This window comes from Anser cygnoides, chromosome 2 (genome assembly GCF_040182565.1).
Source record: "Anser cygnoides isolate HZ-2024a breed goose chromosome 2, Taihu_goose_T2T_genome, whole genome shotgun sequence".
In the NCBI taxonomy this organism is placed as follows: domain Eukaryota; kingdom Metazoa; phylum Chordata; class Aves; order Anseriformes; family Anatidae; genus Anser; species Anser cygnoides.
Genome location: NC_089874.1, coordinates 70,722,808 through 70,749,014, shown reverse-complemented (window position 1 = coordinate 70,749,014; position 26,207 = coordinate 70,722,808). Strand labels below are relative to the sequence as shown.

General features: G+C 37.8%; 1 protein-coding gene across 3 annotated transcripts; it reads left to right on the top strand.

Moving 5' to 3' along the window:
* The first annotated feature begins 729 nt into the window (after positions 1–729).
* On the top strand, positions 730–16,657 carry LOC106044332 (transmembrane protein 170B). Of its 3 annotated transcripts, XM_066992433.1 has the most exons (4): positions 1,107–1,404; positions 8,309–8,479; positions 9,536–9,572; positions 12,340–16,657. In XM_066992433.1, exons 1-4 carry the CDS (start codon positions 1,218–1,220, stop codon positions 12,479–12,481), a joined length of 537 nt encoding a protein of 178 aa, XP_066848534.1. In that variant the 5' UTR covers positions 1,107–1,217; the 3' UTR covers positions 12,482–16,657. The 3 variants fall into 3 exon arrangements, 2 of the variants coding, with proteins under 2 accessions (XP_066848534.1, XP_066848535.1); XM_066992434.1 differs by lacking the exon at positions 9,536–9,572 and having other exon boundaries at positions 1,111–1,404; XR_010829412.1 differs by lacking the exons at positions 8,309–8,479; positions 9,536–9,572; positions 12,340–16,657 and adding an exon at positions 2,671–2,976 and having other exon boundaries at positions 730–1,404.
* The last annotated feature ends 9,550 nt before the right edge of the window (positions 16,658–26,207 follow it).

Genomic DNA, 26,207 nt, shown 5'->3' with positions numbered 1-26,207 from the left:
TGAGAAATGTTTGCTTTCTCAGAGTTGAGCATGCAGAAGTTAAAAAGAATAAACCAGCATAACTTTTTTTTCTGGACGCTCCTTTGTATGTTTTACCTTTAAACATAGAAGATACACTATTTTCCCACTGCACCCCTGTGTGCAGTGAAGTAGACTGATATCTGTGGGCACCCTGCCTGAATCACACAACTGTAGGTTGCTGCTGGTGAGATTGCAGGGAGAGGGAGAGAGGACGTTCCCTCCATCCTGGAACAGATCTGTCCTGGAAGTCGGGTTCTTTCTCTGCTGCAGTGATGCTGTGCTTAATCAGCCAAACCTGGAGCCCTCTAAGGAGTCATTCATTGTGTGTTTTCATTGCCTGGCTTGATACCTATTTGCAGAAATGCCAAGCATTGTCAGCTGCAAACAAAAGTCCTCTGAACTAAACACCATGCAATAGAATATCTGAAAAATCAGGTAATTGGCATCAAGCAGGATATTAGCTGATTTATCTGTCATAGTTTCATCTATAAACTGCAAATTATACTGCAAATTACTTTACCACCCCAACCCCATATATCAAAGGGTGCTGACAGAAAATGATGCTTATGAAGTACTGTAGCAAGCGCTATTTATTAAAGATAGGAAATGTGCAGTAAATGTAGCTTAGGACATCTTATTTAAGAATGGGGAAAAAATTGCTATTAAATCAGTAATCACCACACATACTGCACTTCCAAAGACGCAGCATTCAACTTAATGGTTGTATTTCTTTCATTATGTAAGGAAAGGAACTAGGGGCTTAAGCGTAGTTACGGAATTAGGACTGACTCAAGGTCTGTCATCTTTTCTAACTTTTGAGGGCTTAAATCTGCAACAGGCCCCGGCTGTAGGGCTGAGGCTCAAAGGAGCGGACAGGAACACTGCGAGCAAGGACCACTCGCGTCTTCCTCGCCGCTTTTTTGCCCTGCCCCGTGCCCGGGCGACCTCTCTGCGTGCCGCCGCCGGTAACCCACACGGAACACTGAGAGGTGCCAACGCCCCAGCGGCGGCGGGACAACGGCCGCAACCGCTGCAACGGCCCCAGCCGCGCGCCCGCCCCTCGCGGCGAGGACCAATCAGGCGGCGCGCGGCCCAACGGTCACGGCCGAGCGGGCGGGGCCTCGCGCGTGCGGGGGTCGGGGCCTCGTTACCCCGCCCCGCCCTCCGAAGGTGATGGCGGTGGTCGGGGTGTTGGGATGGGCGGTGGTGGTCGTTGGCGCCGGGAAGGTGACGGGCCGGGGGGAGACACAGGCACGGCCGTTGGGCGGCCCCCCCGGGCCGGCAGCATGAAGGTGGAGGCGGGGGACCTGTCCGCGATCAACCTGTCGGTGCAGCAGGTGCTGAGCCTCTGGGCACATGGCACCGTCCTGCGCAGCCTCACCGGTAACCGGGGGCAGGTTGGGGTGGTTGGGATTGGGGTGGTTGGGTTTTCGGGTAGGATTGGGGTTCTCCTTCTGGGGACTGCTGGTGCCAGGGGATGCTCGGAGTGGGGTGGCCGCGAGGGCTCCTGTAGCTCTGCCAGCGGGTTTTATTTTTTATGGGTGGCGTTTGAGGGAAAGCCATTTAAACGAAAAATGAATGCCAGCAGCAGAGACTTTTACTGTTTCGTTGTTATATTTTTCACCCTGCGCAGTGAGGGAGGTAACAGGGTGGCAGGTGTTTGCTGGCACATAAACCTAATTGTAAGCTTCAGGGGTTCTGCTCTGGAAAGGTGAAGCCGAGCTGTGGAAGGGGCGCTCGAGACAGGTCGTTACGGCCTGCTAGGAGAGGGGAGCTTTGGCAGGAAAAAAAGTTCCACAGCAGTCCTTTGTAGCCTATGTTAGAAGGTACAGAGCAGGGAAATGTGTCTGTGTGCTACTTGTCGTGTCCAGGCGTAAAGGGAATGGTGAGTTTCTACCTCCAGACTAGAAGGGGCTTCGTATTGATAGTAGGGATGTTACTGAGTATATTCCCTGGAAAAATCTTGAGTAAAGGGTGTATGTTTCTAATATTTATGAAAAAGTATTATGTCATCTTTTCCCTCCCATCTGTGTAAAAGATACATATAAACATGTGTAGCGCAGAGGTGGAGTTGGGGTTTGAAGATGTTGCAAACAAAACAATTGTCTTAGGCTTTATGATCTTTCTTGTTGACTTCCAGTTAAAAGTAACTTTTAATAGGTTCTACTTTATTAATTTGACCAATAAACTTTTTGAAGTGCATACATTTTGTATCGCTGTGTCTGGTGATTAAATCTTAAAGGTATTAGTGTGTCCCCACACGAATATAGTTCCTTTCCTGAATAGTTATTTTTGCATTCTTTCTATAGAAATACTAGTTGTACTGTTAAAGGAAGGAGTTAACAATGGATGTAACTTTTCTTTGTGTTAGACATCCTGCAAAGTTTTTCTTATTAGAACGTGATGCAATGCAGGCATTTCTGTGAAGTTCAGTGCTAAGTGTTAGGTAAGAAAAAATGTTTCTTGGTGCTTTTGCGATATAACAAGAAGTTGCAGAAGGTATTTTAATGTCAAATGGTTATTTTTAATTTAAAGGTGATTTTTTTTTTTAGTGTAGTAACTGATATTAATGAGTAACTGTTGTTAAACTTGCATAAAAACTTTCTAAAATATTTACTGACTGTAGAAGTAATTATTGTTCAAAAACAGATGTTCTGCTTTTCTGTGCTGAAAAGAAAGGAGAAAGTGAAGGAGAAACTTCTTCAGAGTACTGGAAAGAAATATACAGCATTCCATGAATATTCCTCAAGACTGCTTTGTGTTTATTTTTGGACTTAAAGTTGTGGTTTGGATTTGGGAGTTAAGTTGTTCAAGCAAGAATTTGTCTTTAGATAAACAATGCTGGTTATGTATGCACAAAGTTATACAATTTTATCAGCAAAGTTATGTTCTTTATTAAAAAAATGTATCAACTCTATTCAATGTTTTGAAATAAAATACGAGCTCCAGCCTTAACCAGGAAGTGTTTGAAACCTCAGTGGTTTAATTTATGTGTGTGATTGGTTTTGTTGTTGGTTTTTGGTGTTTTTATGAGAAGTTGAACCAATGTTTTTTTTATACCATAAGTCTGGTTCATGCTCAATACAAAAAGAGAAATCCAGGCTTTCATGTAGGATAATATAGTACAAAGTACCACAGGAGACTGCGGACAACTGAATTCCTGCCATGTGCTCATCACGCTCCACGATAGCAAGCACTGTTTGCTGTAGCTGAACCCAGGCCCACTGACTTTTGCTTCATAGCTTCTTGCCTTCACTTGGGCATGTTACTATAAATGGTGGGGGTAAGGTTCTGCGACCTGTTGGAGAGGAGAGGGGGCTCCTACCTCACCCTATTTTAGCTCCTCCAGCAAATCCAAGTGGCCGCTTCACGTGCACCAGTTATGCACTAAGTGGTAGATCGGGCATTACTAGAATGAGTTGGCTAATGAAAACTGAAAAATGAACTGAACTGAAAAATGTCCCCGCATGAGTGTCAGTTGTAGTAAATATTCATGTTATAGGCTACCTCAAGTTTAGGGAACTTTGCAATATTTCTGTCCTTCCTGTAAGCAAAGTAGGTGTTTTGTTTATGTCTCGTTAATTATTTGTTCCAAAGACTGAAGCCGCCTTCTATTTTTTTTCCTAAGCTTCATCCTGCAATTATTTGTCCCCTGATTTTTCTGGACTATGTTGTTCTCCCCTACCCTGCAACTTCAGGGGGTCTAGTCTCTAAGGATTTAAATGCTCTTCAGCAAGTTCTTCTCTTCCAGTTAATACAGCAAAAATGGTAGCATCTACAAACAACAATTTGACTGTATAGACCTGATAACTTCCAGTGCACCAGTTAATACAATAACTAAAGAAAGGACCTAGTGATGAAGAAAACACCATAATGTATAAAGAGCTGAGTTAAGTTTGCACGTATAATAAACAGGCATTTCTTAATCTGAGTGTGTTGAGTTCATAAATCTGCAAGGATATAATGTTATGTAGTTTTTTAATTCAAACTTCAGCACGTGCTATCTTGTTGGCTGAAATTTGTATCTTTGTGTTCAGGGCGCAGATACTTAAATTCTGCACAAAGACTTAATTCTGTAGCAAGTGGTAGATAGTTACTGGGTACGTAGATCAGAATCTCAAGACAGGTACTTGGTTTTGGAGCAATCAGTCTTGGTTTATGAAATGTTATAGGCAATCACTATTCACCTGGCAAGGACTAGAGGGAAAGAAAAATGTTGAAGATGAAGGACTAATGATGTACTCACTCCCTGTTTACTGAAGCTGAGTGGCAGTGGGACATGTTCATGTATATAGATAATATTCAAAAGTGTTAGCATTTACATACTTTGACTTTGCATTTTTTATTTGCCCAAGATAAAGCTGTTAATGGAATGCAACTTCAAATTTGATAAGTCAATACAGATGTTATTCTAAACTTTAGCATCCTTTGTCTTTTTTCTAATCATAAAAGTCTAATCTTTGAGGTTGTATATGCCTACAGTGATATGTTCAAAGTACATATGTAACAGATAAGCATAATATGATTTGTGTATTATATGTATAATTTATATATGATAGCTATAAATACCTAAATTAACAGAGCAGTACCCTAAATCTGGAGAGAAAGAGCATGAATCGCAAGTGCTTGAGCCCTGCGGCTCTTCTGGGGGGTGGGAGGGAAATTCCACCCACATAAAGCCAGGGTGATCTGTGCTATGCGTTGGATGTTGTGGCTTGTAAGCCACAAAATACTGGATATCTTCCAGTGCTTTTTTCTTTCTTTTTTTTTTTGTAATTTTGTCATTTTGTTCAGGGCTCTTTCAGGTAGCTCTATGAGGATGTGACTAAGTAACTGAGGCTAGGTTTGTGTTTGGAGCTTTCTGCTAGCTAAAGCTAAATCATTATTATCATACCAGCAAAGTATTCCAATTGTGTAGTTCATATCATCAGAAGAGCAAGTTAATTAGTGTAGTTACACAAATAATGAACTTTTTTGACAGCATGCTTTGTTTGTCAAGGTAGTAGCAATTGATCAGGTATGTTTATACCTCTTAGAGTATGAATCTCATACATAAGACATAAGTCTGTTTTATCAGCATGCTCTTAAAACACTGCAGTCTCATTTCTGCTTCATTTATAGATATTAAAAACCTTTCAACTACTGGGTTATTTTTTGGTCAAGCAAAGCCTTGACCCTTTGGGTTCAGACGTTCACGTTCTCTTTCTCCGTTCCCTTATGGCATCTCTGTGTTATCCTCAACCCATTCTTTGCTTCCTTCAGTGTAGGTCTAGCACAGTATTTTTCCAAGGGCCATCTTTCATCATAATTATGGAGTTGGATGATAATGAATTTTAGAGAACCTCAAACTCTTACACAGGAAAAAAAAACTGTGGATTAAGTTCTGTTTTCAACCTGTTGGGATAAAAATGACTCATTGCTCTCTAGCAAGAATGTGTGTAAGGGGAAAAAACATTTAGTTTCTCTGCTCATAACTCTGTCTAGTAACTTGCTAATCAGCTACTTAACAAATTTGCACACAAGTTGGTGGAGAGTGGATAATCTGCAACGTGTACTTGGAGGTGCACAAACTCCAACTGCCTACTTGCAGGGTGAAAGACAGTTAACCAGTTCACAACTGCTTGCTGTGTCCCTCATCCTGCTGCCTGACTTCTGCATCTAGGAGCCTCACAGGCCTATGTCCTAGCCCTTTTCACATCTAAACAAATGTTTGGTTCCTACCATCATGAAGATATGAGGGGTTCCTCCCTCTACCCACTCCAACTGCTCTGAAGTAAATACCTGCAGATTTTAGTATCTACAGTCAGTCTGGCAAAAACAGAAGATATGAATGATATATTATGAGAAGGTACTGGGTTATTGCAGTTGCATGTAACGCTACCTGCGTTTCTTGCATTGCTGACTTTGTGATACTATTGAGCTGAAAACCTAAGGCTTTGTGAAGTCATGGTTTATAGCTGAGTTCTTTAAACACTACAGCTGCATTCATGTAGAACAAGAAATATTTCTGGATGTTATCTAATTGCCTTTTGAATGCACTCAGTATGCATTGTCACTTTAAGGAATAGGAGGGGAAAGTGTGTGTGAAAGAACTCAATTTTATCTAACATTTGGGATTGGTTCTGTTCTACTGTCTTCTGCCCTAAATATAAAGTGCGGCAGGATGCTAATTTTCCTTGAGCCTTATTTGGAATCTAAATAAGACCAAGATAGTTGATCATTGTGCAGTTATTTTGTTGTGTAGAGGGGCTGTGAATATGTTTGGGTTCTTCCATTTGGAGTTCCATTTCATAATATTACCTTTTCTTCTATGAATACAGTCATCATAAGAAGTCTTCCTATGACTGCAAATTCATTTATTTTTCCACCTGGCAAGGGTCAACAATGACCACAACCACTGATTTCCTAAAAGGCATTGTGGTGCCTCATATCCCATGTGGAAACTGCAGGGGATAACCTTGATCAATAGACCGCTGTCATAGCTAAGGAGTGTTTGGGAATCTTACAGCATGCAGTTGTCATGTCATGCTGCATAAGAACTGAGCATTTTCTTCATCTGTAAATTTGAAATACCTACTCTGAGTCCATCACTGTGGTATCAGGTTATCTTGACCTTCGTAATATTGCAAGATTGCGCTTTCCTTAGGTAGGTGTTTCATCTCTTGTATCTGCTTTAGTTAAGAAAGATGAAAGCTTGGGACAAGTCTTGTAAATACACTGTCCTGTACGGGCCTCTCTTTTACTGTATTTTGCAAACCTGTATAATGTGGATGGAGAACTTCCATGGACTTGCTTAGAGCTACCCCCCAATATGTGTGTGTATCCAAACACTCAGAAAGAGAGGATGTGTCTTGAACTACAGCAGTTAGTATTAACTCTATGTATATTTACCGCTCACCTTCCTTCTTGCCCTCCTAAGTGGGTCTTTTGATTCTCCTGATTTATAGGAGTTCTAAGTCCTGTGACATGGATTTGCCTTTTATGGCTGTATGAAAGGGGAAGGGTTGAGACTACACTCCAAGTACTGCTAAATGAACAAGTACTGAAAAAGTACTGAACTCTTTTTTTTTTGTGCTGTGGTTATGTATACTCTACAGACTTGGACTTAAAGGACTGCAGTTACTGTGTGGCAACAATTCTTTCTGAGCATCCTTTTACAGAATGCTTTGCTTAATCTGCTGTGTTTGTGTATTTTTTTTTTAAAGTTAGCTAATTGGGTCATATTTCTGCTTGAATGACTGTGTGTCAAGCTACAGTAATACAGGCTCACCTGATAAACATTGTCCTGCTGTTGTATGGAAGCTGTATCTTTTTTTTAGGGTGAACTGTGGGAAAAGCTAATTAAGTTTGGGATTGTGACAGCTGGGAAAACGTCTCCCAGTTTGCTAAATTCTGTGATGATAGAGAGACACAAGATCATCACTGTAGTTGACCTTTAAAAAAGGTGGATATATTTAGGGTTTCACTTTTTTCTTTTCTTAGTTTTTCTTACCCTTTTGAATTATAGTAAATGCTTTTAGGAGATTATCACCAAGTAAGGAAGCTTCTTTGATTTTTATGTAGCTTTGCTGATGCTCTCTGATCTTTTATTTGAAAGTAATGATCACGTCTGGCAATCTTAGAAATGTCTGTACTCTGCACGTTCTCAAGATCTCCTGTCCTTGCTCAGTGACTTAAATAATAGTGACTACCCGTATCTATAAAAGTGTGTGCTAAGCAATTAGAATAAAGCTGCTGGATGTATTACTACATTTTAATATATTTTATTTCTCTTTTTTTCCTTTTGAAGCTAATTCAGTAGAACACTTACCTGGGTAGATATACTGAAGTCTTTAACCTCATTTTTTGCATTTGATGTTAGCTTGATGTGGTCTCTTATTATAAAAGAGAGTTCTTGACTTTTTTCTGGTTCAGTTGGTTTCAGATAATTTTTTGTTCTGCAGCTGTATTTGCAAAATCCTAGTAAGAAGTTACAATTATTGTGTTGTGTTTTTTTTTAAAAAAAGAAACCTTTGAAGAAAATATGGTGGTCTTTAATCGGGTGTATTATTACAAAAAACTGTACTAGATTTCTTTTTACAAATTTTTGATCATAATAGAGTTACTTCTTTGGTAGACCGCTAAAAGGGGATAGTGTCTTGAGTATATGCCAGTGTTTTCACATTGACTCCTTTTAAGACTGAAATGGGTATTGCTTTTCTTTTACTATTGATTATATGCAATGTTTCTAAATCTCTTATAAATTTATTGCCTGAAAAATACTAATCTTTTGACTGCTTTCTTTCAGAGATGTGGTACTGGGTTTTCCTCTGGGCTCTCTTCTCCTCTCTCTTTGTCCATGGTGCTGTGGGAGTGTTAATGTTTCTGATGCTGCAGAGACATAGACAGGGGAGACTAATCTCTGTCATTGTGGTCAGCATTGGATTTCTGGCTTCTATAACAGGAGCCATGATAACCAGTAAGTTTGTCTTTTGTGCTTTTACTTATTTACTCTAAATTTAAATCAATATTAAAACAAATAAACCTTCTCTTAGTGGTTTGGTTATTGTTTATTAAGGATTTTGCTTTAGTCATGTAGCAATTCTAATGAAAATCACAGCTGAGTTTCTCTTCATGTTGTGGTAAAGATAAAAATGATTCCAGAATTGTCAGTGGACGATTGTCCTAGTCTTTCATCTTGTAAACTTTGGGTACCAGGCTGTTCAAATGTGTGTGCTTGACAGGTAATACCTTTTTGAGACCAGAAAGTGCAGTCCTGTCTTATCGTACTTGTGCAGACCTTTTGCCAAAAGTTTTTGATCAAGATCACCTGTTAATACCCTTAAAGACAGCCATTTCGTTTGGAAATGAAGCTCTGATCCCATTGATTGCAGGACTGACTTCTTGCTCATTTCCTTGAGCCTGCTGGAGGTTTTTAAGTTGCATTTGGATAGGATGTTGCTCTCTTAAAGGAAGGAAAGGTGCCATGTAGGTACTGACTTGCAGCAGAGAAACTTTTTTTTTTTTTAGTGACTGGATAACAATCTGAACTATTCATGCCACTCAGAGAACAGACCAAACAATTTGGTTTATGGATTTGAAAGACCTTCCCAGTCTTTTGTGGTTATAATGATAATTTCCAATTTATTTGGTGTAGGGAGGAATGATGCCTTTGAGGGTAAAGCCTTTGAGGGTATGGAGCTGTGTAAATTTAGAGACTGTCATATAGCCTGAAACTGTAGGTGAGCCGTGTTGCCTTTCATTCTGTCTTTGAATTGTACAGATTATTAGAGTAGTGGTAACACTTGAGCTTCACTCTTGGGTGTTTTGTAGGAGATTATTTCTTAAAGTTTCTTATACTGAAAGTCATTCTTGCCTGTTAGCTTTCAAGATTAAATAAAAATACAAGTTTCTGAAGAAATATTTCCTTAAGGCTTTCCTCAAAGTGGTTTTAATTGCTGTGTATTTCCTAGCCTAGAATTTCCAGTGTTTAACAACAGTTCAGTGTAATTCTACTTTTTTTTTTTCTTCTAAGGTAAGGCATATATGGAACCCGTTGAGAACCTTACATTGTGAGTTATGCTGACATCGAACTGTCCTACATATAAAATGGCAGTGGCCCTGTTAGGAGGTCAACTGTGCATGACTGTTTCTGAAGAACAAAAGATAAGAAATGTGTTGCTGGATATCCAAGCCGAGACTTTTTCAGTAGTATTCTGCACTGGGGAAGGATCAGTGTTTGTGAAATGAAATTACTTTCTTTCCTCTATGCATAAGAGGAGCAACACAGTTGTGTTTTTAGGCATCCAGTTTTACATGTCAAAACATTTAACAAATAAACAGCACTGTTTATGTGTAAATAATGCATTTCACCTAAGAATTTCTCCAAGATAACACTGTGGACTTTTATTACACTGTTCCCAATGGTTTTGCACAGAACGTTGTAACTGGGTTAAATAAAAACATTGAGGTATTTTTGTTTCTGGACAGCACTGGGTTGTTTCATCCTGAAAGAAATTCTGTGAGGAGCTTCTGAAGGCCAATTATGGTAGTACGATATTAAAGAGTATTTTCAATAGCTATTATGCTGCAAGCTGGAATTTAAGTTAAGTATTTAGCCTTTTGGATAGGCGAAATCCAGTACTTAAGAAATTTAAATATCAAACTGATTTCCAATTGTATTTCCAGTTCTCTGAATTGTTTGTGTAGTTGAATGCAATATGGCCTGTTAAATGATGAAAGTTCAATTTTGCTCATGATAGATCTTTCAAACTTTATGGGTTTTTGAGAAAAGACAACAAACTGAGTGAACAGTGGTGAATACTGTCAAAAATAACCTGAGGAATAGATATGTTAGGCAGTTTGAGGTAATGATTTCGGCTGCATTTTATCCCAAAGGGTTTGTTCTTCCTCCTCCCTCCATACACACTCTTTTGGTGATGTTCTCATTTCCTCAATGGCAACTTATTGTAGTATACTCTGGCTCTGTACCAGTTGTGCTGGGTTATGCATTACAGGTTGTATTACACACACTTATTTAACAAATATAAATACATAATTATCAAGCTGTAATGCTTTTAATGTTTTCATTATTGATGTTTTCCAAAATATCTCAATGTTTTCTTAAGCAAGACAAGTCTATTATTGGGATACCATAATTTGATGCTACTAGTTAATAAATCTTAGCCATTTCAATTCAGTTTGAGAGTTCAATCACCTGAATAATTTTAGTGTCAGCACTGGGCTCAGTCTCAAGGATCTCTTTCAGTTTTTGACAGTCAATCGTAGAGGAACAAATGGAAAAGCTTATGCAAGGTGTCTGAATGAAATAACATAAGGCTAGCCTTGTGGTGAAGTTTCTGACAAAATATACTTTATGTTTTTTTTGGTAAAGAAATAATTATTAGTGAATTCTTTTCCTACAATGTTTGAGAAGTGTTTTTTTAAGATGGATTTTGATCACTTCAGCAGACTATTCACATTAATGACTGAGCAAAACCAAGGAAATTCTGTTGTTTTTTTTAATTCTTGGTATTTATTTCAAATGTTGTGGTGGCTCTTCAGTTTTCTTAGAGCTTGCAAAAGCATCTTTGTGTTTTCTAGAAGCATTTAATTGTAGTTAATTGGCTTCTCAGACATTATGTACAAAAGGTTCTACAATTATTTCAGAATTAAGTTTTTTTTTTTTTCCTGAAGATCATAACCTCATAAGACGGCAAATTCAGTGATCCCTTAGGTAAGGGAAGCAAGCACTGTACAACAAATATTAGTTCAGAAAAAAATATTTTTTTAAAAAAAAAGCTTTATTCTAAGTGAACTTCTGAGGTATAGATTGAGTAAAATTTTTATCCACAGACACAGCTGTATACAAGACTCTTTTTTTTTTTTTTGGATGAACATTTTGGTGTCTTCATGCTCAGACATCGTTTGAGAAGAAAATGTTCTTCATCATTAGCCTGGTATTTTTGACTGGTAGCAAAGAGTACCTTTCTCAGGCACTTGTTTCAAGTCAACACAACTATTTGCTTGCTGTGTGACTTTTGCTCTTTATATGCATGTGATAAATTCAGCATGTAAAAGACAGTGGGAGGGAGGTAGGAGCAACTGGCTTTGTTTAAAATGCAGTATTTTGTTGCTGGCTTATCTTGATCATGTGATATTATACAAATGGGAATCTGCGCACATCTACAAGAATAATGGTGTCTTCATTTGATATAACTCAAAATCTAATGATATCTGTAGAGATTTCTTCTTATACACATTCATGGATGACAATATAAGACTTCTTGATCTTTTTTCATGTTTTGCTTGATTTTTCTGAACAATTGTTATCAGATTAGTAGTTTAAATCAAATTTAAACTGACTCAGTTTGGCTTGTTATTTAACTGAAATATTAAATGAAGATGATGGAAATTTTTAGTCGTTTTGTAGACTCCAGCAATCTTCCTGTTGGCTTCTCCCTGCTTATGCAAGCACAATTAAACCAAATTTGAACGTTTTTTTTGCTAATTTTTCAAATTAGCAGAAGGCAAATATGAAGAAAAAAAATACTAAATTTGAAGACACCTAAAGGGAAATGGCAAGATTCACTTTTTTTCAAATCAAGCTTGTGTTGTGAAAGTTAATCTGATTCAATTGGGAAAATCATCCCTGAAGGCTTTTCATAAAACTAGAAAAAGTCAAGCAAGGCTAAATAATTGCATAATGCCATGAAGTAATACAGTGTTTGGTAATACTCTAGAAATAGCTGATGCATAAGCACAGTAAATTATTTATCATATATTTCAGCCTTGGGTTTACATCTGTAATTTGATGGTTGTTTTTCCTGTGATTCTTAGGTGCTGCAGTAGCTGGAATTTACAGAGTAGCAGGAAAGAATATGGCTCCCTTAGAAGCTCTCATCTTTGGTGTTGGACAGACAGTACTGACATTAATTATCTCATTTTCAAGGATTCTTGCAACACTCTGAGGTTTATGTAAAAAGAATTTCAACTAGCCTAAAGAAATCTCTGATCTGAAGAGAAGCTTCCTGGAAGTGGATTCAGCAGCTTATGAACTTGAATGCTAGTGCAAGAGAAAGGAAGCGATGTGGAACATGCAGTACAAATCTGGAGGTTCAGTCGAATGAACAGACTGTCCTCTAGTGTCTGAACTCTTGTACTTCTGCACTGTGCCTTATGTGCCTCAGTCATAGGCAAGGTGCGGTCCCTGTGTGCAAAGTTGAGATAAAGCACCTTGAGTAGCTGCCAGTCAGGCTAATGCTTGGTGATAGGATCGTTGTTCTTATCAGTGTTTTAATAAAACTAAAGGGACACTCCTGAAAGTTGCTGTATGTGCCAAACTCGGAGTTTAGTTCTTAACTGTTGATTGGGTAAGCTTTTTTGAAATTGTAGATATAGAAGAGCGCTGTGGATATACACTGCGTTTGACTTTAGGAGGAATAGTAAGATAACTGATTTTTGTTCAAACATAATCTCTGTGAACGCTGAATATTCTTATTCAGCATTAAAAACAACAGTTAGGTCCAATTGAAGTGGTAGACAAATATTAATGGGATTTAAGAACTACAACTTTACCAATCATGATGTAATTAGCATGATCTCAGAATGAATTGTCAGTTTACTGCAGATCAGCACATCATTTTTTCATGGTTTTGATTCTTCAGACAACCTTAAGGAGGTTTAAGGAGACTGTGCGAGAAAGAAGTATAATCTGTTGTGTATATACATATGAATCTTAAACTAATGCATTCCTTTCAGTTAGTTTGTCTGAAACATACAGATGGTTACCAGCCCTTCTGAAAACCTTAGAAAAGCTACTTGCTGCAAGTAAGCTCCCTTTAAGTACTGATAGGACTATTAACCCTACACATATTCTTTAAAGAACAGACAAATGTAATACAGACTTTGAGAGTATACCTATGATGAAAATGGAAAGGGTTTAAAAAAAAAAAACAGTTTTGTTCAATAGAAGACTTGTTAAGTTTGCTTAATAAAACAGTTATCTTACTTTAGAAGTTTGGAAGTGGGGCAGCACTAGTGAATTTACTACCTTGTTTCTGAACACTTTGTATCCTTGGAAAGGTTAAGATACCTGGAACTTTCAAGTAGGTAGCTTTCAGTAGAGTTTGTGCATTTCTAGTTTAAAGGGAACAGTAGTGTTGTGCATGTGAGATGTCTTAAGTGTGAATATTTGGAGTGAATAGAAATTTTAATCTTATTTACGAAGTGCAAAATTTAAAGGGCCCAAAGTTCTCTATGAAGAATAAGACATCTTTTACATACTTATTCAACTGAATGCTTTTCAGCAGTTGACTGTTAATACTGATAAGAAGAATAAGTTGCCCAAAGGTTTTGCTGTTAAGATGTCAAAAAGACTTTCAGAGTTGTTGAAATCACTGGCATCTGCTGTACAGCTAAAAGAATAGGGTTAAAATACAATTTACAATCCAGCTTTATTGCGTAGTGCTTCAAAGCAGTATAATGAATTAACCTGCTTGCTGTTATTTTCTTCCACATAAACCATTCTTTTTTTTAAGTGCTAAGGATGCTGATATTTTTTTCTTTCAAAGTATTTTACTTTTTTTGAAAATGTACAAAGTCACAGGCTATGAAGGGAACAATGTAAAATGCAGGTTTATAAACCTTCTCAGTGTTATACTTTTAGCTTTGAATCACTTTAAAATGCTGTGGAATACCTATATTTTCCTTACTTTGATTTCAAAACTTACTTTTCATGGCTTTTTTTTTTTTTTTACTTTCTGCTGATACTTTTTGGCATAACAATCATAGCACTTTAATAGACAATTAAGTTGCGTCTGTCAAAATGCATTTTAAACTTCTCCCCATTGTCTTACGATATGAGAACTGGTTTCAGGTATTTAATTCAAATGGAATAATAAAATAAAATAATGATATTTCTCCTAATGTGCCTTGTAACACATTTTTAAGGGAGATTTTAAAAAGTTGCTATCTCTTCATTGTTGTTCTTTTTTAGGTATTATGAATCAACTTGGTTGTTGTTTGATATGCCTCATCCAACAGACATTAAAGTGTCTGTGTTTGACAACTTAGAAATACTTGTCTGGATCAAAAACAACCCTCTCACAAAGCATTGCATTCAGTAATTTAAAACGTCTTGTGGCTTTACCTCACCCTGTATCATGTTCCCAGTCTCCAAATTACATTGAGCATCTTGATTCTTATTATATGGGGTTTTTATGCTATCACTGGTCAAAGGCTTGTTTTATTTCACTAACTTAAACTCTTATCAGACCAGTGCTACCTTAAGAAATTTATGTAACTAATAAAATTTTATTGATGAACTTCATTCTTCATTTTAGTTGTGGTGCCAATGAATTTTTTGCCATTCTAACCTTCCTCCTTTGACAAGGAGGTATCTTTGCAGATGTTGAATAACCTTCCTCCAAATAATTTTTATTGTATAGATCATTGTAATCATTTTTAAAGTGGTTAGGTGCTTATTTGTCTCTGCTTTATATGACATTGTCTAGCAACAATGAATAGGCAGTTAATGTAGTGCCTAACTGGTGTAACAGACGAAGTTTTTAACTGTGTCTTGTGAGGGATAAATGAGGATGACTAGTTTGTCTGTGAAATGTTCCTTGATCATGGCATGAACTTAATGAATAATAATTCCAGTAGAGAAAACAAATACAAGTGGCCTTACATCTCTGAAACTTGGAGGCTTCATTCCACATCCTTAGGAACAGCATTGTTAAACTTGTAAAAGGTGCTCTATTCAAAGCAGTGTGTGTGTATATATGCTATTTATATAAATACATGTATTATGTTTTGGAGGTGTATTCTGTACTTTACAGAAAGTAACAGTTGAAATAATTTGCCCAAGAAAAAGGAAATAACTTAGGATAACCTAGGGTTTTTTCATCATTACTAGGCTACAGAAATATCTTGTGGCACAGATGGTACTCTGCTTTGCTTTGGACAATAAAGCATTGTGCAGATGTCTACCCAGAATCTTTTAGAGCTATCTTTAAATAGCTCTGCATGTTTCTGCATTGTATCGCTAAGCACATTCTGTGCTTATAATTTAAATTTAAGCACATTCTGTGCTTATAAATTAATAACTAACAATGTTATTAATTTATAGTAGAGAACAAATATATCAACGCAGTTTTAATCTTTGGAGGAGGCAGGAATACCGAATATACTGTTTAATGTGAAGATGCTTCTGTTGCTTTGTTAGAAGCTGCTATTGTTAAAGATTTATACATTCCACGCAATTCTGACTTACTGATATAACCAAAGATCTAGTTTTCAGAAAATCTTCCAAATAGTTATTCTTTTATTTATGGGTAGTTACAAGTTTATGAAAGTAATCTGTGTACTATGACTAATGGTGTAATTTGAGGTTTGCTGTTCAGTTTCTTAAAGAAACCAATAATTTAACAAGTTTTGAGTAATCAATGTGGACCAAAGACAGGACTCCTGATTTTGTTACTTGTAGCTTTCTCTTTTTAAAGTACAATGTTTTTTGCTGTTCTGAAGGAAATGATACTGAAGAAGGAATACCGATATTTATTTTGGTTACAGTTTATATCTATTTGAATTGTGTTGGAGGATAGATATGTAATGCCATTGGAGAGGAAGCTGGAGTCAAAGCTCTAATACCTGTGATAATGGTTCTCATTGTTTTCTGTTTGATGTATTTCATTTACTAAGCAGATGCTAATAATGCCTTTCTTTCATCTTTCATTGTCTTACTGAGTTGCATGGTTTTGTATATGGCCATTCAAAATCATACATGTCTAATTCCATGGAATAAATTAATTTTCTTCTTCAGACACAACAGTATTCCTAGGTGTAACTGAGTGTGGATGAATCAGTTTAGACCAAAAAGAACTATGAATCTTAACAAGGTTATAGAAGAACAATTGTGAACGTGATGAGATTATTTTTGGTTACTTTTCTCTTTTTGGAAATATGCTTTTTAATCGTTTGTATATCAGCTATGGGGAAAATGCAGAGACTGGTCGATAGGATGAAAATTGCAACCTTATACCAAGCAATTTGAGATACAAACAAAATTGAGAATTTCATTTTAAATTATAATGGAATGCTACGTATATATGAGAGAAATAAATGCAACTATGAGGAATGAATTATTTCCTAGAGATTAAGCACTTTCCCATGTTCTTCTGCACCCCTTATTACAAGTGAAAACCATTAAACTGCTTTAACTAGTTTTTATTTCTTACAGAAATGGTTTAGTTAATTTTTACTTCTCTCCTGATTTGTGCCTGTGGTACCCCAAGCATGAGAAACAGTATAATAGGTTATTTCTAGTAATTTGGTGGCTTGAGAGTTTTACATACAGTGCGTACTTCTGTCCATGGAAATTTTAAAAAGTCGCTGAAATAATGTAAGACTCCAGGTGAACTTTTTTGTTATTTCTATCCTCTTGTCAGAGGGGCTGGGGAGCAGTTTGGGATGTTTCTCACATAAACTTGTTATTCAGCATGCTAGCAAACATGCAGAGTTCACGGTTGTGTATTTGCTTCGTCTTGGGTGACTAATAGTTTTGAGGAGTAAAAGAATGGAAGTCCTGTGGGTACTGGAATAAAAATAACACCTGAGCCAGTAGACCCACTCTACCCTAGTCAGTCACTAGTTGCCTGTGCAAAACAGAAGGTAATTGAATTGGCAGGAGAGAGACTGGGTAAGAAATCCACTTTTGAGCAATTCAGGGCATGCTGAACTTCTATCTTAAACAGTTTTTTGAATTCAGCTTCCAAATAAAACATCTTTACTATTTTTTGTGTGTGTGTTGGGGGAGAATAATCTTTGGAGCAGTAAGAACTACTGTACCTGGTGGTCATAAATAGGCAAAACACGCAAAAGATGCTCACTTTGTCTATGTTCGTTCCTTCAGTGTTTAATGTCTCTTAGTATGTTAGCAGTTGAAAAGAAATAGCATGTTCCACCAGCTTTCACAGAGGTCAAAGTCTGATATGTCTGAAAATAACAGCTAACATGAAACATCTTGTTATCTTGAGGGTCATCACGCGGCACTTGCAGGGCAAGCAGGCGATCAGGCCCAGTCAGCATGAGTTTATGAAAGGCAGGTCCTGCTTGACGAACCTGATCTCCTTCTATGACAAAGTGACGCACTTGGTGGATGAGGGAAAGGCTGTGGATGTGGTTTACCTTGACCTCAGTAAGGCTTTTGACACCGTTCCCCACAACATTCTCCTCAAGAAACTGGCTGCTGGGGCTTGGACTGGCGTACGCTTTGCTGGGTTAGAAACTGGCTGGATAGCCGGGCCCAGAGAGTTGTGGTGAATGGAGTCAAATCTGGTTGGAGGCCGGTCACTAGTGGTGTCCCCCAGGGCTCGGTACTGGGGCTGGTCCTCTTTAATATCTTTATCGATGATCTGGATGAGGGGATTGAGTGCATCCTCAGTAAGTTTGCAGATGACACCAAGTTAGGTGCATGTGTCGATCTGCTCGAGGGCAGGAAGGCTCTGCAGGAGGATCTGGATAGGCTGGAGCGATGGGCTGAGGTCAACTGTATGAAGTTCAGCAAGGCCAAGTGCCGGGTCCTGCACCTGGGGCGCAACAACCCCAAGCAGAGCTACAGGCTGGGAGATGAGTGGCTGGAAAGCTGCCTGGCAGAGAAGGACCTGGGAGTATTGGTTGATAGTCGGCTGAATATGAGCCAGCAGTGTGCCCAGGTGGCCAAGAAGGCCAACAGCATCCTGGCCTGTATAAGAAGCAGTGTGGCCAGCAGGTCTAGGGAAGTGATTGTGCCCCTGTACTCGGCTCTGGTGAGGCCGCACCTCGAGTACTGTGTTCAGTCTTGGGCCCCTCGCTACAGGAAGGACATGGACGTGCTCGAGCGAGTCCAGAGAAGGGCGACCAAGCTGGTGAGGGGTCTGGAGAACAAGTCTTATGAGGAGCGGCTGAGGGAGCTGGGCTTGTTCAGCCTGGAGAAGAGGAGGCTCAGGGGCGACCTCATCGCTCTCTACAGTTACCTTAAAGGAGGCTGTAAAGAGGTGGGGGTTGGTCTGTTCTCCTACGTGCCTGGTGACAGGACGAGGGGGAATGGGCGAAAGTTGCGACAGAGGAGTTTTAGGTTGGATGTTAGGAAGTACTTCTTTACCAAAAGGGTTATTAAGCATTGGAACGGGCTGCCCAGGGAGGTGGTGGAGTCACCATCCCTGGAGGTCTTTAAAAGACGTTTAGATGTAGAGCTTAGCGATATGGTTTAGTGGAGTACTTAGTGTTAGGTCGGAGGTTGGACTCGATGATCTTGAGGTCTCTTCCAACCTAGAAATCTGTGATACTGTGTGATATTGTAACATTCTCAGTGCTTCCATGAAGCCAGTATGATAGAAATTTTCATATCAGCTTGCCAGCTACTACTGTGAAGCATCTTTTATTTGTGTGACTCATAGCTCTGGCAGATGAAATTAATGATGAGGCACTTAAGCAGGTGAAGTAAATCTTGGCTCATTCTCATAATTCCTTTCTCATAACTGATTGTGTTACCTAGAAGAAATGTACATTTTAAGTATAATTGGCTTATGAAGATGTGCTTCATTTCAGATTAAGTAAATCAACTCGACAATCCAGATTTATCAAAATCCATTTTCTTTACTGCTGGTCATGGCTTAGCTGTATGTTTTAAAGCTGATCTATCAAATTCTGATGTCTGCACCAGAGTCAGCTGAGTCTTTTTTAGATCATGCTTTTAAATGTCCTGACTTAAAAGTTCGTGTTGCGAAAATAAACAGTCATAGGCAGAGGACAGGGTGTAAGCTGTTTGTGCCAGCAATATTTATCAAAAATTGCTGATTTTGCTAGCATATATACCATATTATAAGGTATGCTGCCAAGATCAGCAATTGGAAAAATTCAAATTTGAAATTCAAAATCAAACCAAAAATTTGAAAAATTCAATTTGAAAAATACAACACACACACACATAAAAGGCTAGAACATAACTTTATTTGAACTGTCACCAGAACTTAACATATATATGCATAAATACATATAGGCAGAATACCTCTTGAAAGGTTCATTTTTTTAATGTCTAGACTGGAAGCAGCCCAAAATGGAAATGGCTGTTTAAATCCTCAGATGTTGCTTCAGAAAGATAGTGTTCTTTGTGTGCAGGTGAATTTAACACAGCTGAAAAAACGTATTGGATTAAAAGTCAATTTTTGTAGCCTGTAAGTTCAGTGAGAAGTATTGTACTCTGTTACAGCAAGGAAGTCTTCGGCTAGCTGACACTTTGTGTACTTAACTGCACATACTTTGATTAAAAAAAAAAAAAAGGTTGTCATAGAAAGTAGACTTTAATCTGAGTACATACTTTGATACTTGAAAGTAAGAAAGATTGTGTGCTGATAGCAAGCTGTTTCCTCCAACTTGTGCCCGGAGTTATACTTGAAAACAGTTTGTGCATTAAGTTTAAATGTAATGACCAAGATGTCTCAAGTCTGCAGTGATATACAATTTTACTCTGAAGTCTAGTAAATGATGTAGAGAAGCTTTTTCTTTCAGGAACACGTTTTTTATTCCATGATTTTGGTTGTTCATTGTAGCAACTGAAGACTTTAAGAAGTTACTTCATGAAGTTATTTCATGAATACTACTAAGATTTATTAGTGATTAAAAGGAATGGATAATATGTCCTTTTGTGTTTCTTCTCTTGTGATTTGGAAAGGAAGTGTTAAGGCAAAGTGAAGAAGGGAAACTTCGAAAGAATAAATGCTTGATCGTTTTAAAAATGACATTTCTTTTAATTTGAAATCTAACTTAGGTTTAAGTTACTTAATATCACCATTGTACAATATGTTTTCAGATTATCCATTGTTATAACGTATACTGTTGAAGCTATCAGAGCTAAAAACCTCAAGTCTTTTAAAGTAACTTGATAACTTGGCTTAAGGTTTCTACCCATTTAAACAGTGCTCAGTTTATATACAGATAATGCCGTTTCAAAAGTTCTTAACATTTTTGTTGTTTTCAGAGGATAACCAGGTATTTATGTAACTAAACTTTTGACTGTGGCAATATATAGAAAAGCAAATAATTCTTTAGAAACATTTACAGAATCCACTTAAGATAGTTAGCCTTTTTCTAACTGTAAAATAGATAAAGTATTTGACATCTATACTAAGGACTGCAACAGTTGTACTGTAAGTTTTACAAATACAGCCACCGTTATGACCATCCCAATTTGGCTGAGCAAATAAGGAGGGGTAAGAAATGTGAGTCTGAAAATCTTTAAAAATGAAGAAGGCAAAATTAGCATCCATTTAGCCCATTGAAAAAAAAAACTGTGCCCTGACACACACACTTTTCATAAAGCTTGACTTAAACAGTAGATTGTGCATGATGCAGATTATCTCTCCATAAACTGTTTTGTGGATAGAAAGCATTCTGTCAGTTTGCATTTTAGAACTAAATGTTCGTTTCCACTTGTTGAAGCTACCTGAGCTAAGGATCGTGACCTAGGCATTTCTGTCTTGAGTTTCAGAACGAGAACAGTGAAGGAGAGGAGTGACATAAGCAAACAGTTGACTTATGCATCGTACAGGACTATGTCTTTGAAAAAGGTGCTCATTTTAAATTGTGGACATACTGCATGTTTGTGTAATAGCTCTAATACAAGAAAATAAAATAAGACTAGTGGGTGACACTTAAGCTCTGAATACTGTATTTGATCATTACTTTTTCATTTTAAAGCAACTTTTTTTTATTTCCCTATTTGTGTACAGTTCTCTATGTACATAATAAAATTTTTTTGAGAACCTTTGGTAGCTAACTTTCTCATTATATTGGCGGTAATGATCGAAGTATATCCATTTAACTATTTAGCTTTGTTTTCATTATATACTTCCAGGTTCTTTGAAAAGCAGCAATAACAGCTGGACTGTTATTTAAAGTAAAACATTTTTTAGCACTGTTTTCACTTCTATACTTTGGTATGGATGCACAATGGAAACCCTATTCTAATTGTAAGATTTCAAGAGCCTTTAAGTAGTTTTAATCTTTTGTGTGTGATAGGAAATATTTGGTAGCAGCCTTATATATGAAATTTACAAGTCAAACAATTTCTCCTCATTTATTGGATTAAAAATTTCTGTTAAAATAATTTCAGCAACTTTTCATAGTTTATTGCATGTGCTGATAAATAACTCATAGGAAAACTACACACCAACCTTCGTATGAAATGCACTGTCATGGGCGAAGTTTAAGCTGTTTAAAGAATCACCACGAAAAGTATAGCAAAAATGGTTTATTGAAGTAAAACGTTGTAAAAGTGAGGCTTAACGTCCAAATTACCAGTATGTGATCTTAATTTCCAGTGGTACGAGTTACGCACAGTGTCAGTTGCTTACCAAAGATGTGTAGTTGGTAAGGGGTCTCGACCTTGAGGAGTATTTGTGAGAGGCATCCCAGCTCCAGGGGAGATCACTGCTGTGCAGCCTGCTGCTTAGTAAATAAGCTCACTCAGGCTATCATGTTTATGGAATACGGTGACTTGCTGGTAGTCAGATTACAGAGGATGGAGAAGGTAAGCATAGAGACTCCTTGTGCATACAACTGCTGTTGCTCCATGATCGATGTTCTGCTTTCCGAGCTCCCGAACATCAAAGCACACCATGTCGCCTCTTCCTATGGGTGTGTTTCGATAACAGGTTGGAATTAAAGAAGTGAATGGCCCAGTCAGGGTCTAGGCATCTACTTCCTTCAGAGACTGAACCAAACGACTACTAGTTGTGTCGAGGAGTTGGGTACATCCGTCACACCTTGGTAACAAAAGTTTTATGCTCTGTGAACCCAATTTAAATGTACCAATGTACACATAAAATAAAGCTAAAATTAATACTTGAGTGACGCATATTCCTCTAGACTGTAATGGTGTGTTCCTGCAAGCATCTTAGTTCTGCTTCATAAATGCTTCATAAATATAAGAAAACCCTTAGTCTTGTGCCAACATAGGTCCCACTAATGTGGTGTGAGTAAGACTTTAATTTCTCCTCCCCTCCTCCATGGTCTTAATACTTCCAGCCTCTGCATCTGCTGGTTAAATTTTAGCATATGGGGGGAAAAAATGCTGGAGTAAACTAAATGTATGTAAAAGGCTAGTTAGAACGGAATCTGAGCACCTGCTTCTGTGACTGTAATAAGGATTTGTTTATGCAAGTGGATATGCATAATTTAGAAGCGGTGACAAAAAAAAAAATTGATTTTTCTGTGGTTCATCAGATTGTCAGCTAGCAATTTAATACTATTTGGGATAAAATATACTGAGTCAACGTGATGCAAGTGTTTTTGCCTAGTTTATTTTGTTGACCTGCTGAAGCATAAAGATGCTGTTTGTTCCTGTTTCTGTCACATGCATTTCGTTTTTAAGGAAGCTTAATTCACTATAAGTGTATTAATTACTACTTCTTGGAGATGCCATTTTGACAAGTTATAATGTAAACTTTGTAATGCCTGTCTTAAATAAGATATGGTTTTATTTGCTTTATATTAAGTCAATCAGAGAATGTTTGTTGGTAAATCTTTTTTTTTTTCCATGCAGACTGAAATTACTTCTTTTATAGACTGCATTACAACAGCTAATTTCTTGTGAAGAGCTTAAGGGGCTAAGGAGAGTATTAAAAGGTTGCTATAGCTTAAAGTAGTGTTTGTTGTTGTTTTTATTATTTGTAAGATAATGTTGCTTTCAAGACAAGCTTTTCTTGCTGAGGGTGGAGGCACAAGAATTGAAATTGGTCTGGAGGAGAAGACTCAAAATACCTGAGTTCTTCTGATTATAAACTTGAGGGCCTCATATATAATATGACACAATATTATGCAAAAGCATAAACTTTCACGGTAACTGCTAGAAGAAAGTAGCTACTTTAATTTTTGTACCCTGCGTGGGCTAAGTGCCTTTGCAGAGCAGCTGGGCACCTTTTGGGTTCTTCTTCTGACCGCAGAGATGCCTCAAAGCTGCAGTGTTTCCTGGCTGCCTGCCCCATACTGCTGTGGGATGCCTGTGGGGGAAAACTGAGCCACATCCATGTCATGAACTGGGAGGACCGTGAGTGCCAGAGCTGCTCCAAGGTAAGACACCCCTGCTCCCAAACTGGGGCCCTCTCTCTGGAAAGAATGATACCCAGGTGCGGTTTCCAATGTGCCGAAGTAGCTCATTCAGAACCGGTTAGGTAGGACACAATTTCCTTTCTGAAAAATTAAATGGGTTTATTTTTAAGAGGTATCTTTCCTGAAGAACAGGCTTTCTTGCTTTATGGGAAGTTTTGTTTTGGGGTAGTGGTGTTAAGCCATTACTCTTTGCTCTGCTTCACAAAAAAACGGTTTTGGAATCAAATTTTCTCATGTGTCAAAAAAAGTAATAATTTCACTTTTTCAATACCAAAACTAATTAGCCTGCCAAGATGGATGTTACCAGAGTAAGACTGCACATTAATGTTTTGTATAAGATATCATATATGTAGATGTAAATATAATATGGAATTTTTTGTGTGTATATATACATATTTGTCCATGTTTACCTGAACTCTTATAGTGGATATAAATGCTTTGTGTAAATTGTGATTTTTACCCTTCTCTTTAGGAATAATACCTGTTATTTCTTTTTGTAAGTACTCCTAGTAAGTTTGGGCACAGAAGTGTAGTGTGAGTAGAGCCTATGTTCAACTGTAAAATAGGATACATATCTCAATTATTTAGAGGATTTTTTGAAATAGGTTCCTTTTGTCCAAATTAATTACGGCATGTATCAAACCAAACAGTCCAGTATGACCCCTCTGAAAACCCAGTACTGATCAGCATTGTGATCTGGATGAAAATACGCAAGTACAGCTGATTAAGAGATTGTTGCCCCCAACTTTGGAAGTCTACATGAGAGAAGGAAATGGTCTCTGCTAGTGAAGTCTCAGACTTACTGAAACAGTGAGCCCCATCCAACTATGAACACGTGTATTTGAGTCTTCAAAGAGTATCTTTGCTGTTTGGTAAAGTGGCTATTAGAAACTTTAACCTAAAAGTCTGCAAGATGCAGCCTAGTGTTAGGCTTCTTCAGGCTTCAGTTCTGCAGATCTTCCTCAAAGTGTTTGACATTGGTCTCCCTGCGCTGATAAAGATACAACCTACTGATTTCACTCTACACCTAAATTAAGTATTTAGGACTGAATATGTAATAGCCACATGGGAAAGAAAAGAAAAAAAAAAAAGAGCAGAAGCAAATGGTGCTGCACCTTTGTGAAACTGTGAAACTATTAGTGATTGTAACACTATTTGCCCTATTACTTCCTCTGAATAATAGATGGGTCATAAACAAGTTATATCATCTGATCTTTTCAGCTACTCTTCTGTAATTGTCAGGAAATTTCTCTTTCCAGGGTCAGTTTCACAAACGTGCAATTTAATAGGGGCATGGTCAGATTGCTTGGCTTGTACTGTTACATGAAAGTGATGGCTGAGAGCTTATGTATGTCTCAAGACCGTAAGAGCATGCATCATTTGGGGGATGGGGTTGGAAGGTCATAGCATTTGCATTTAGAACATTGTGTAAAAGAGCCCTGCTTAAAAGTGAACTGGATGTTAGTTATGTTCCTTTCCATGGCGGTAAATACTCTGTGAAATCTCCGCGGTGCTTGCATAGTCTCTGCTCTTTTATAAACAGCACAGGGCCCTAAAAGGCTGATCTAAGCTTTAGGTGTGAACAGCTTTATGAGTAGCTTGCTTCTCAGTAGTTTCAGTTCACTAATAGGTGTCACTCTATTGCCTTGTCATTCACAGGTTGTTGTGGTTATTGCAGCAGCACTCTGCAGAAAGGCTGTAATTTACCTGTGCTGGTCTCTATTCCAGTGTGGTTCCGCTGTCATTCTGTAACTCGCTTGTTACAGTGAGTATGATATTAAGTAAAAATATGGAATGTATTTCTTTCATTACTGTAGCCAGCTGAGGTATACGCGTACAAAATAACTGTTTTAGGCATGCACTGTCTCATATGCATACTTACTAAGGTAATACAAGCTGGAGTGAAGGCATAATTCCTCATCAGTACTGGTCTCACAACACACAATTCTATTTAATTGCTCTTAACAGGCTTTTATGGGTTTCTAAATCTCTGCTATCTGCCAGGTCATATTCATGTTGTATGTTTGTTGGCACCTCCGTTGAATATGAGTCTCTCTTTCAGTGAAGATAACTTTCTTCCAAATTGCTTTTAATTCCTGCTGAAGGTTTTTCTCTGGCTTTCCATTTTAGAATTACAGTGATTCTTTTATTTATATGGTGATTCTTTGATTTATATTCTGACATGAAATTACAGCTGCTTTTGCATGTCTTGGCACTGCTCCCCACAGTTCCAATGGAGCTTTCCTCAAAATATCCAGAATGACTTGTCTTTAATTGCCTGGGACAGTTGGTATTACAAATGTGATGCTATGCATAAACACTGACAAATATTCCTTTGTGCCGGGATTTGCTTTTGGCTGCATCATATTGGCTGGATTCTTTAAGTGGTCTATGGAAAGTGAACTTTTCCTGTATGTAGTTTGAGACAAAAGCTAAGTAGCTTAAAACCAACTTTTAAAAATTTATAAGAATTGTGAATTCAAGGAAAAAATACTAATATACTAGGGAAAAACAGAATTGTTAGCTCTGGACAGCAGTACTGTGTACTTGCTGTCTGG

Excerpts from the sequence above, each read along its gene's own strand:
- LOC106044332 (XM_066992433.1), top strand. The coding sequence starts at position 1,218 with ATGGGCGGTGGTGGTCGTTGGCGCCGGGAAGGTGACGGGCCGGGGGGA. Across the intron at positions 1,405-8,308 it reads CGTCCTGCGCAGCCTCACCG|AGATGTGGTACTGGGTTTTC; the intron begins GTAACCGGGGGC and ends GCTTTCTTTCAG. Across the intron at positions 9,573-12,339 it reads CCCGTTGAGAACCTTACATT|GTGCTGCAGTAGCTGGAATT; the intron begins GTGAGTTATGCT and ends TGTGATTCTTAG.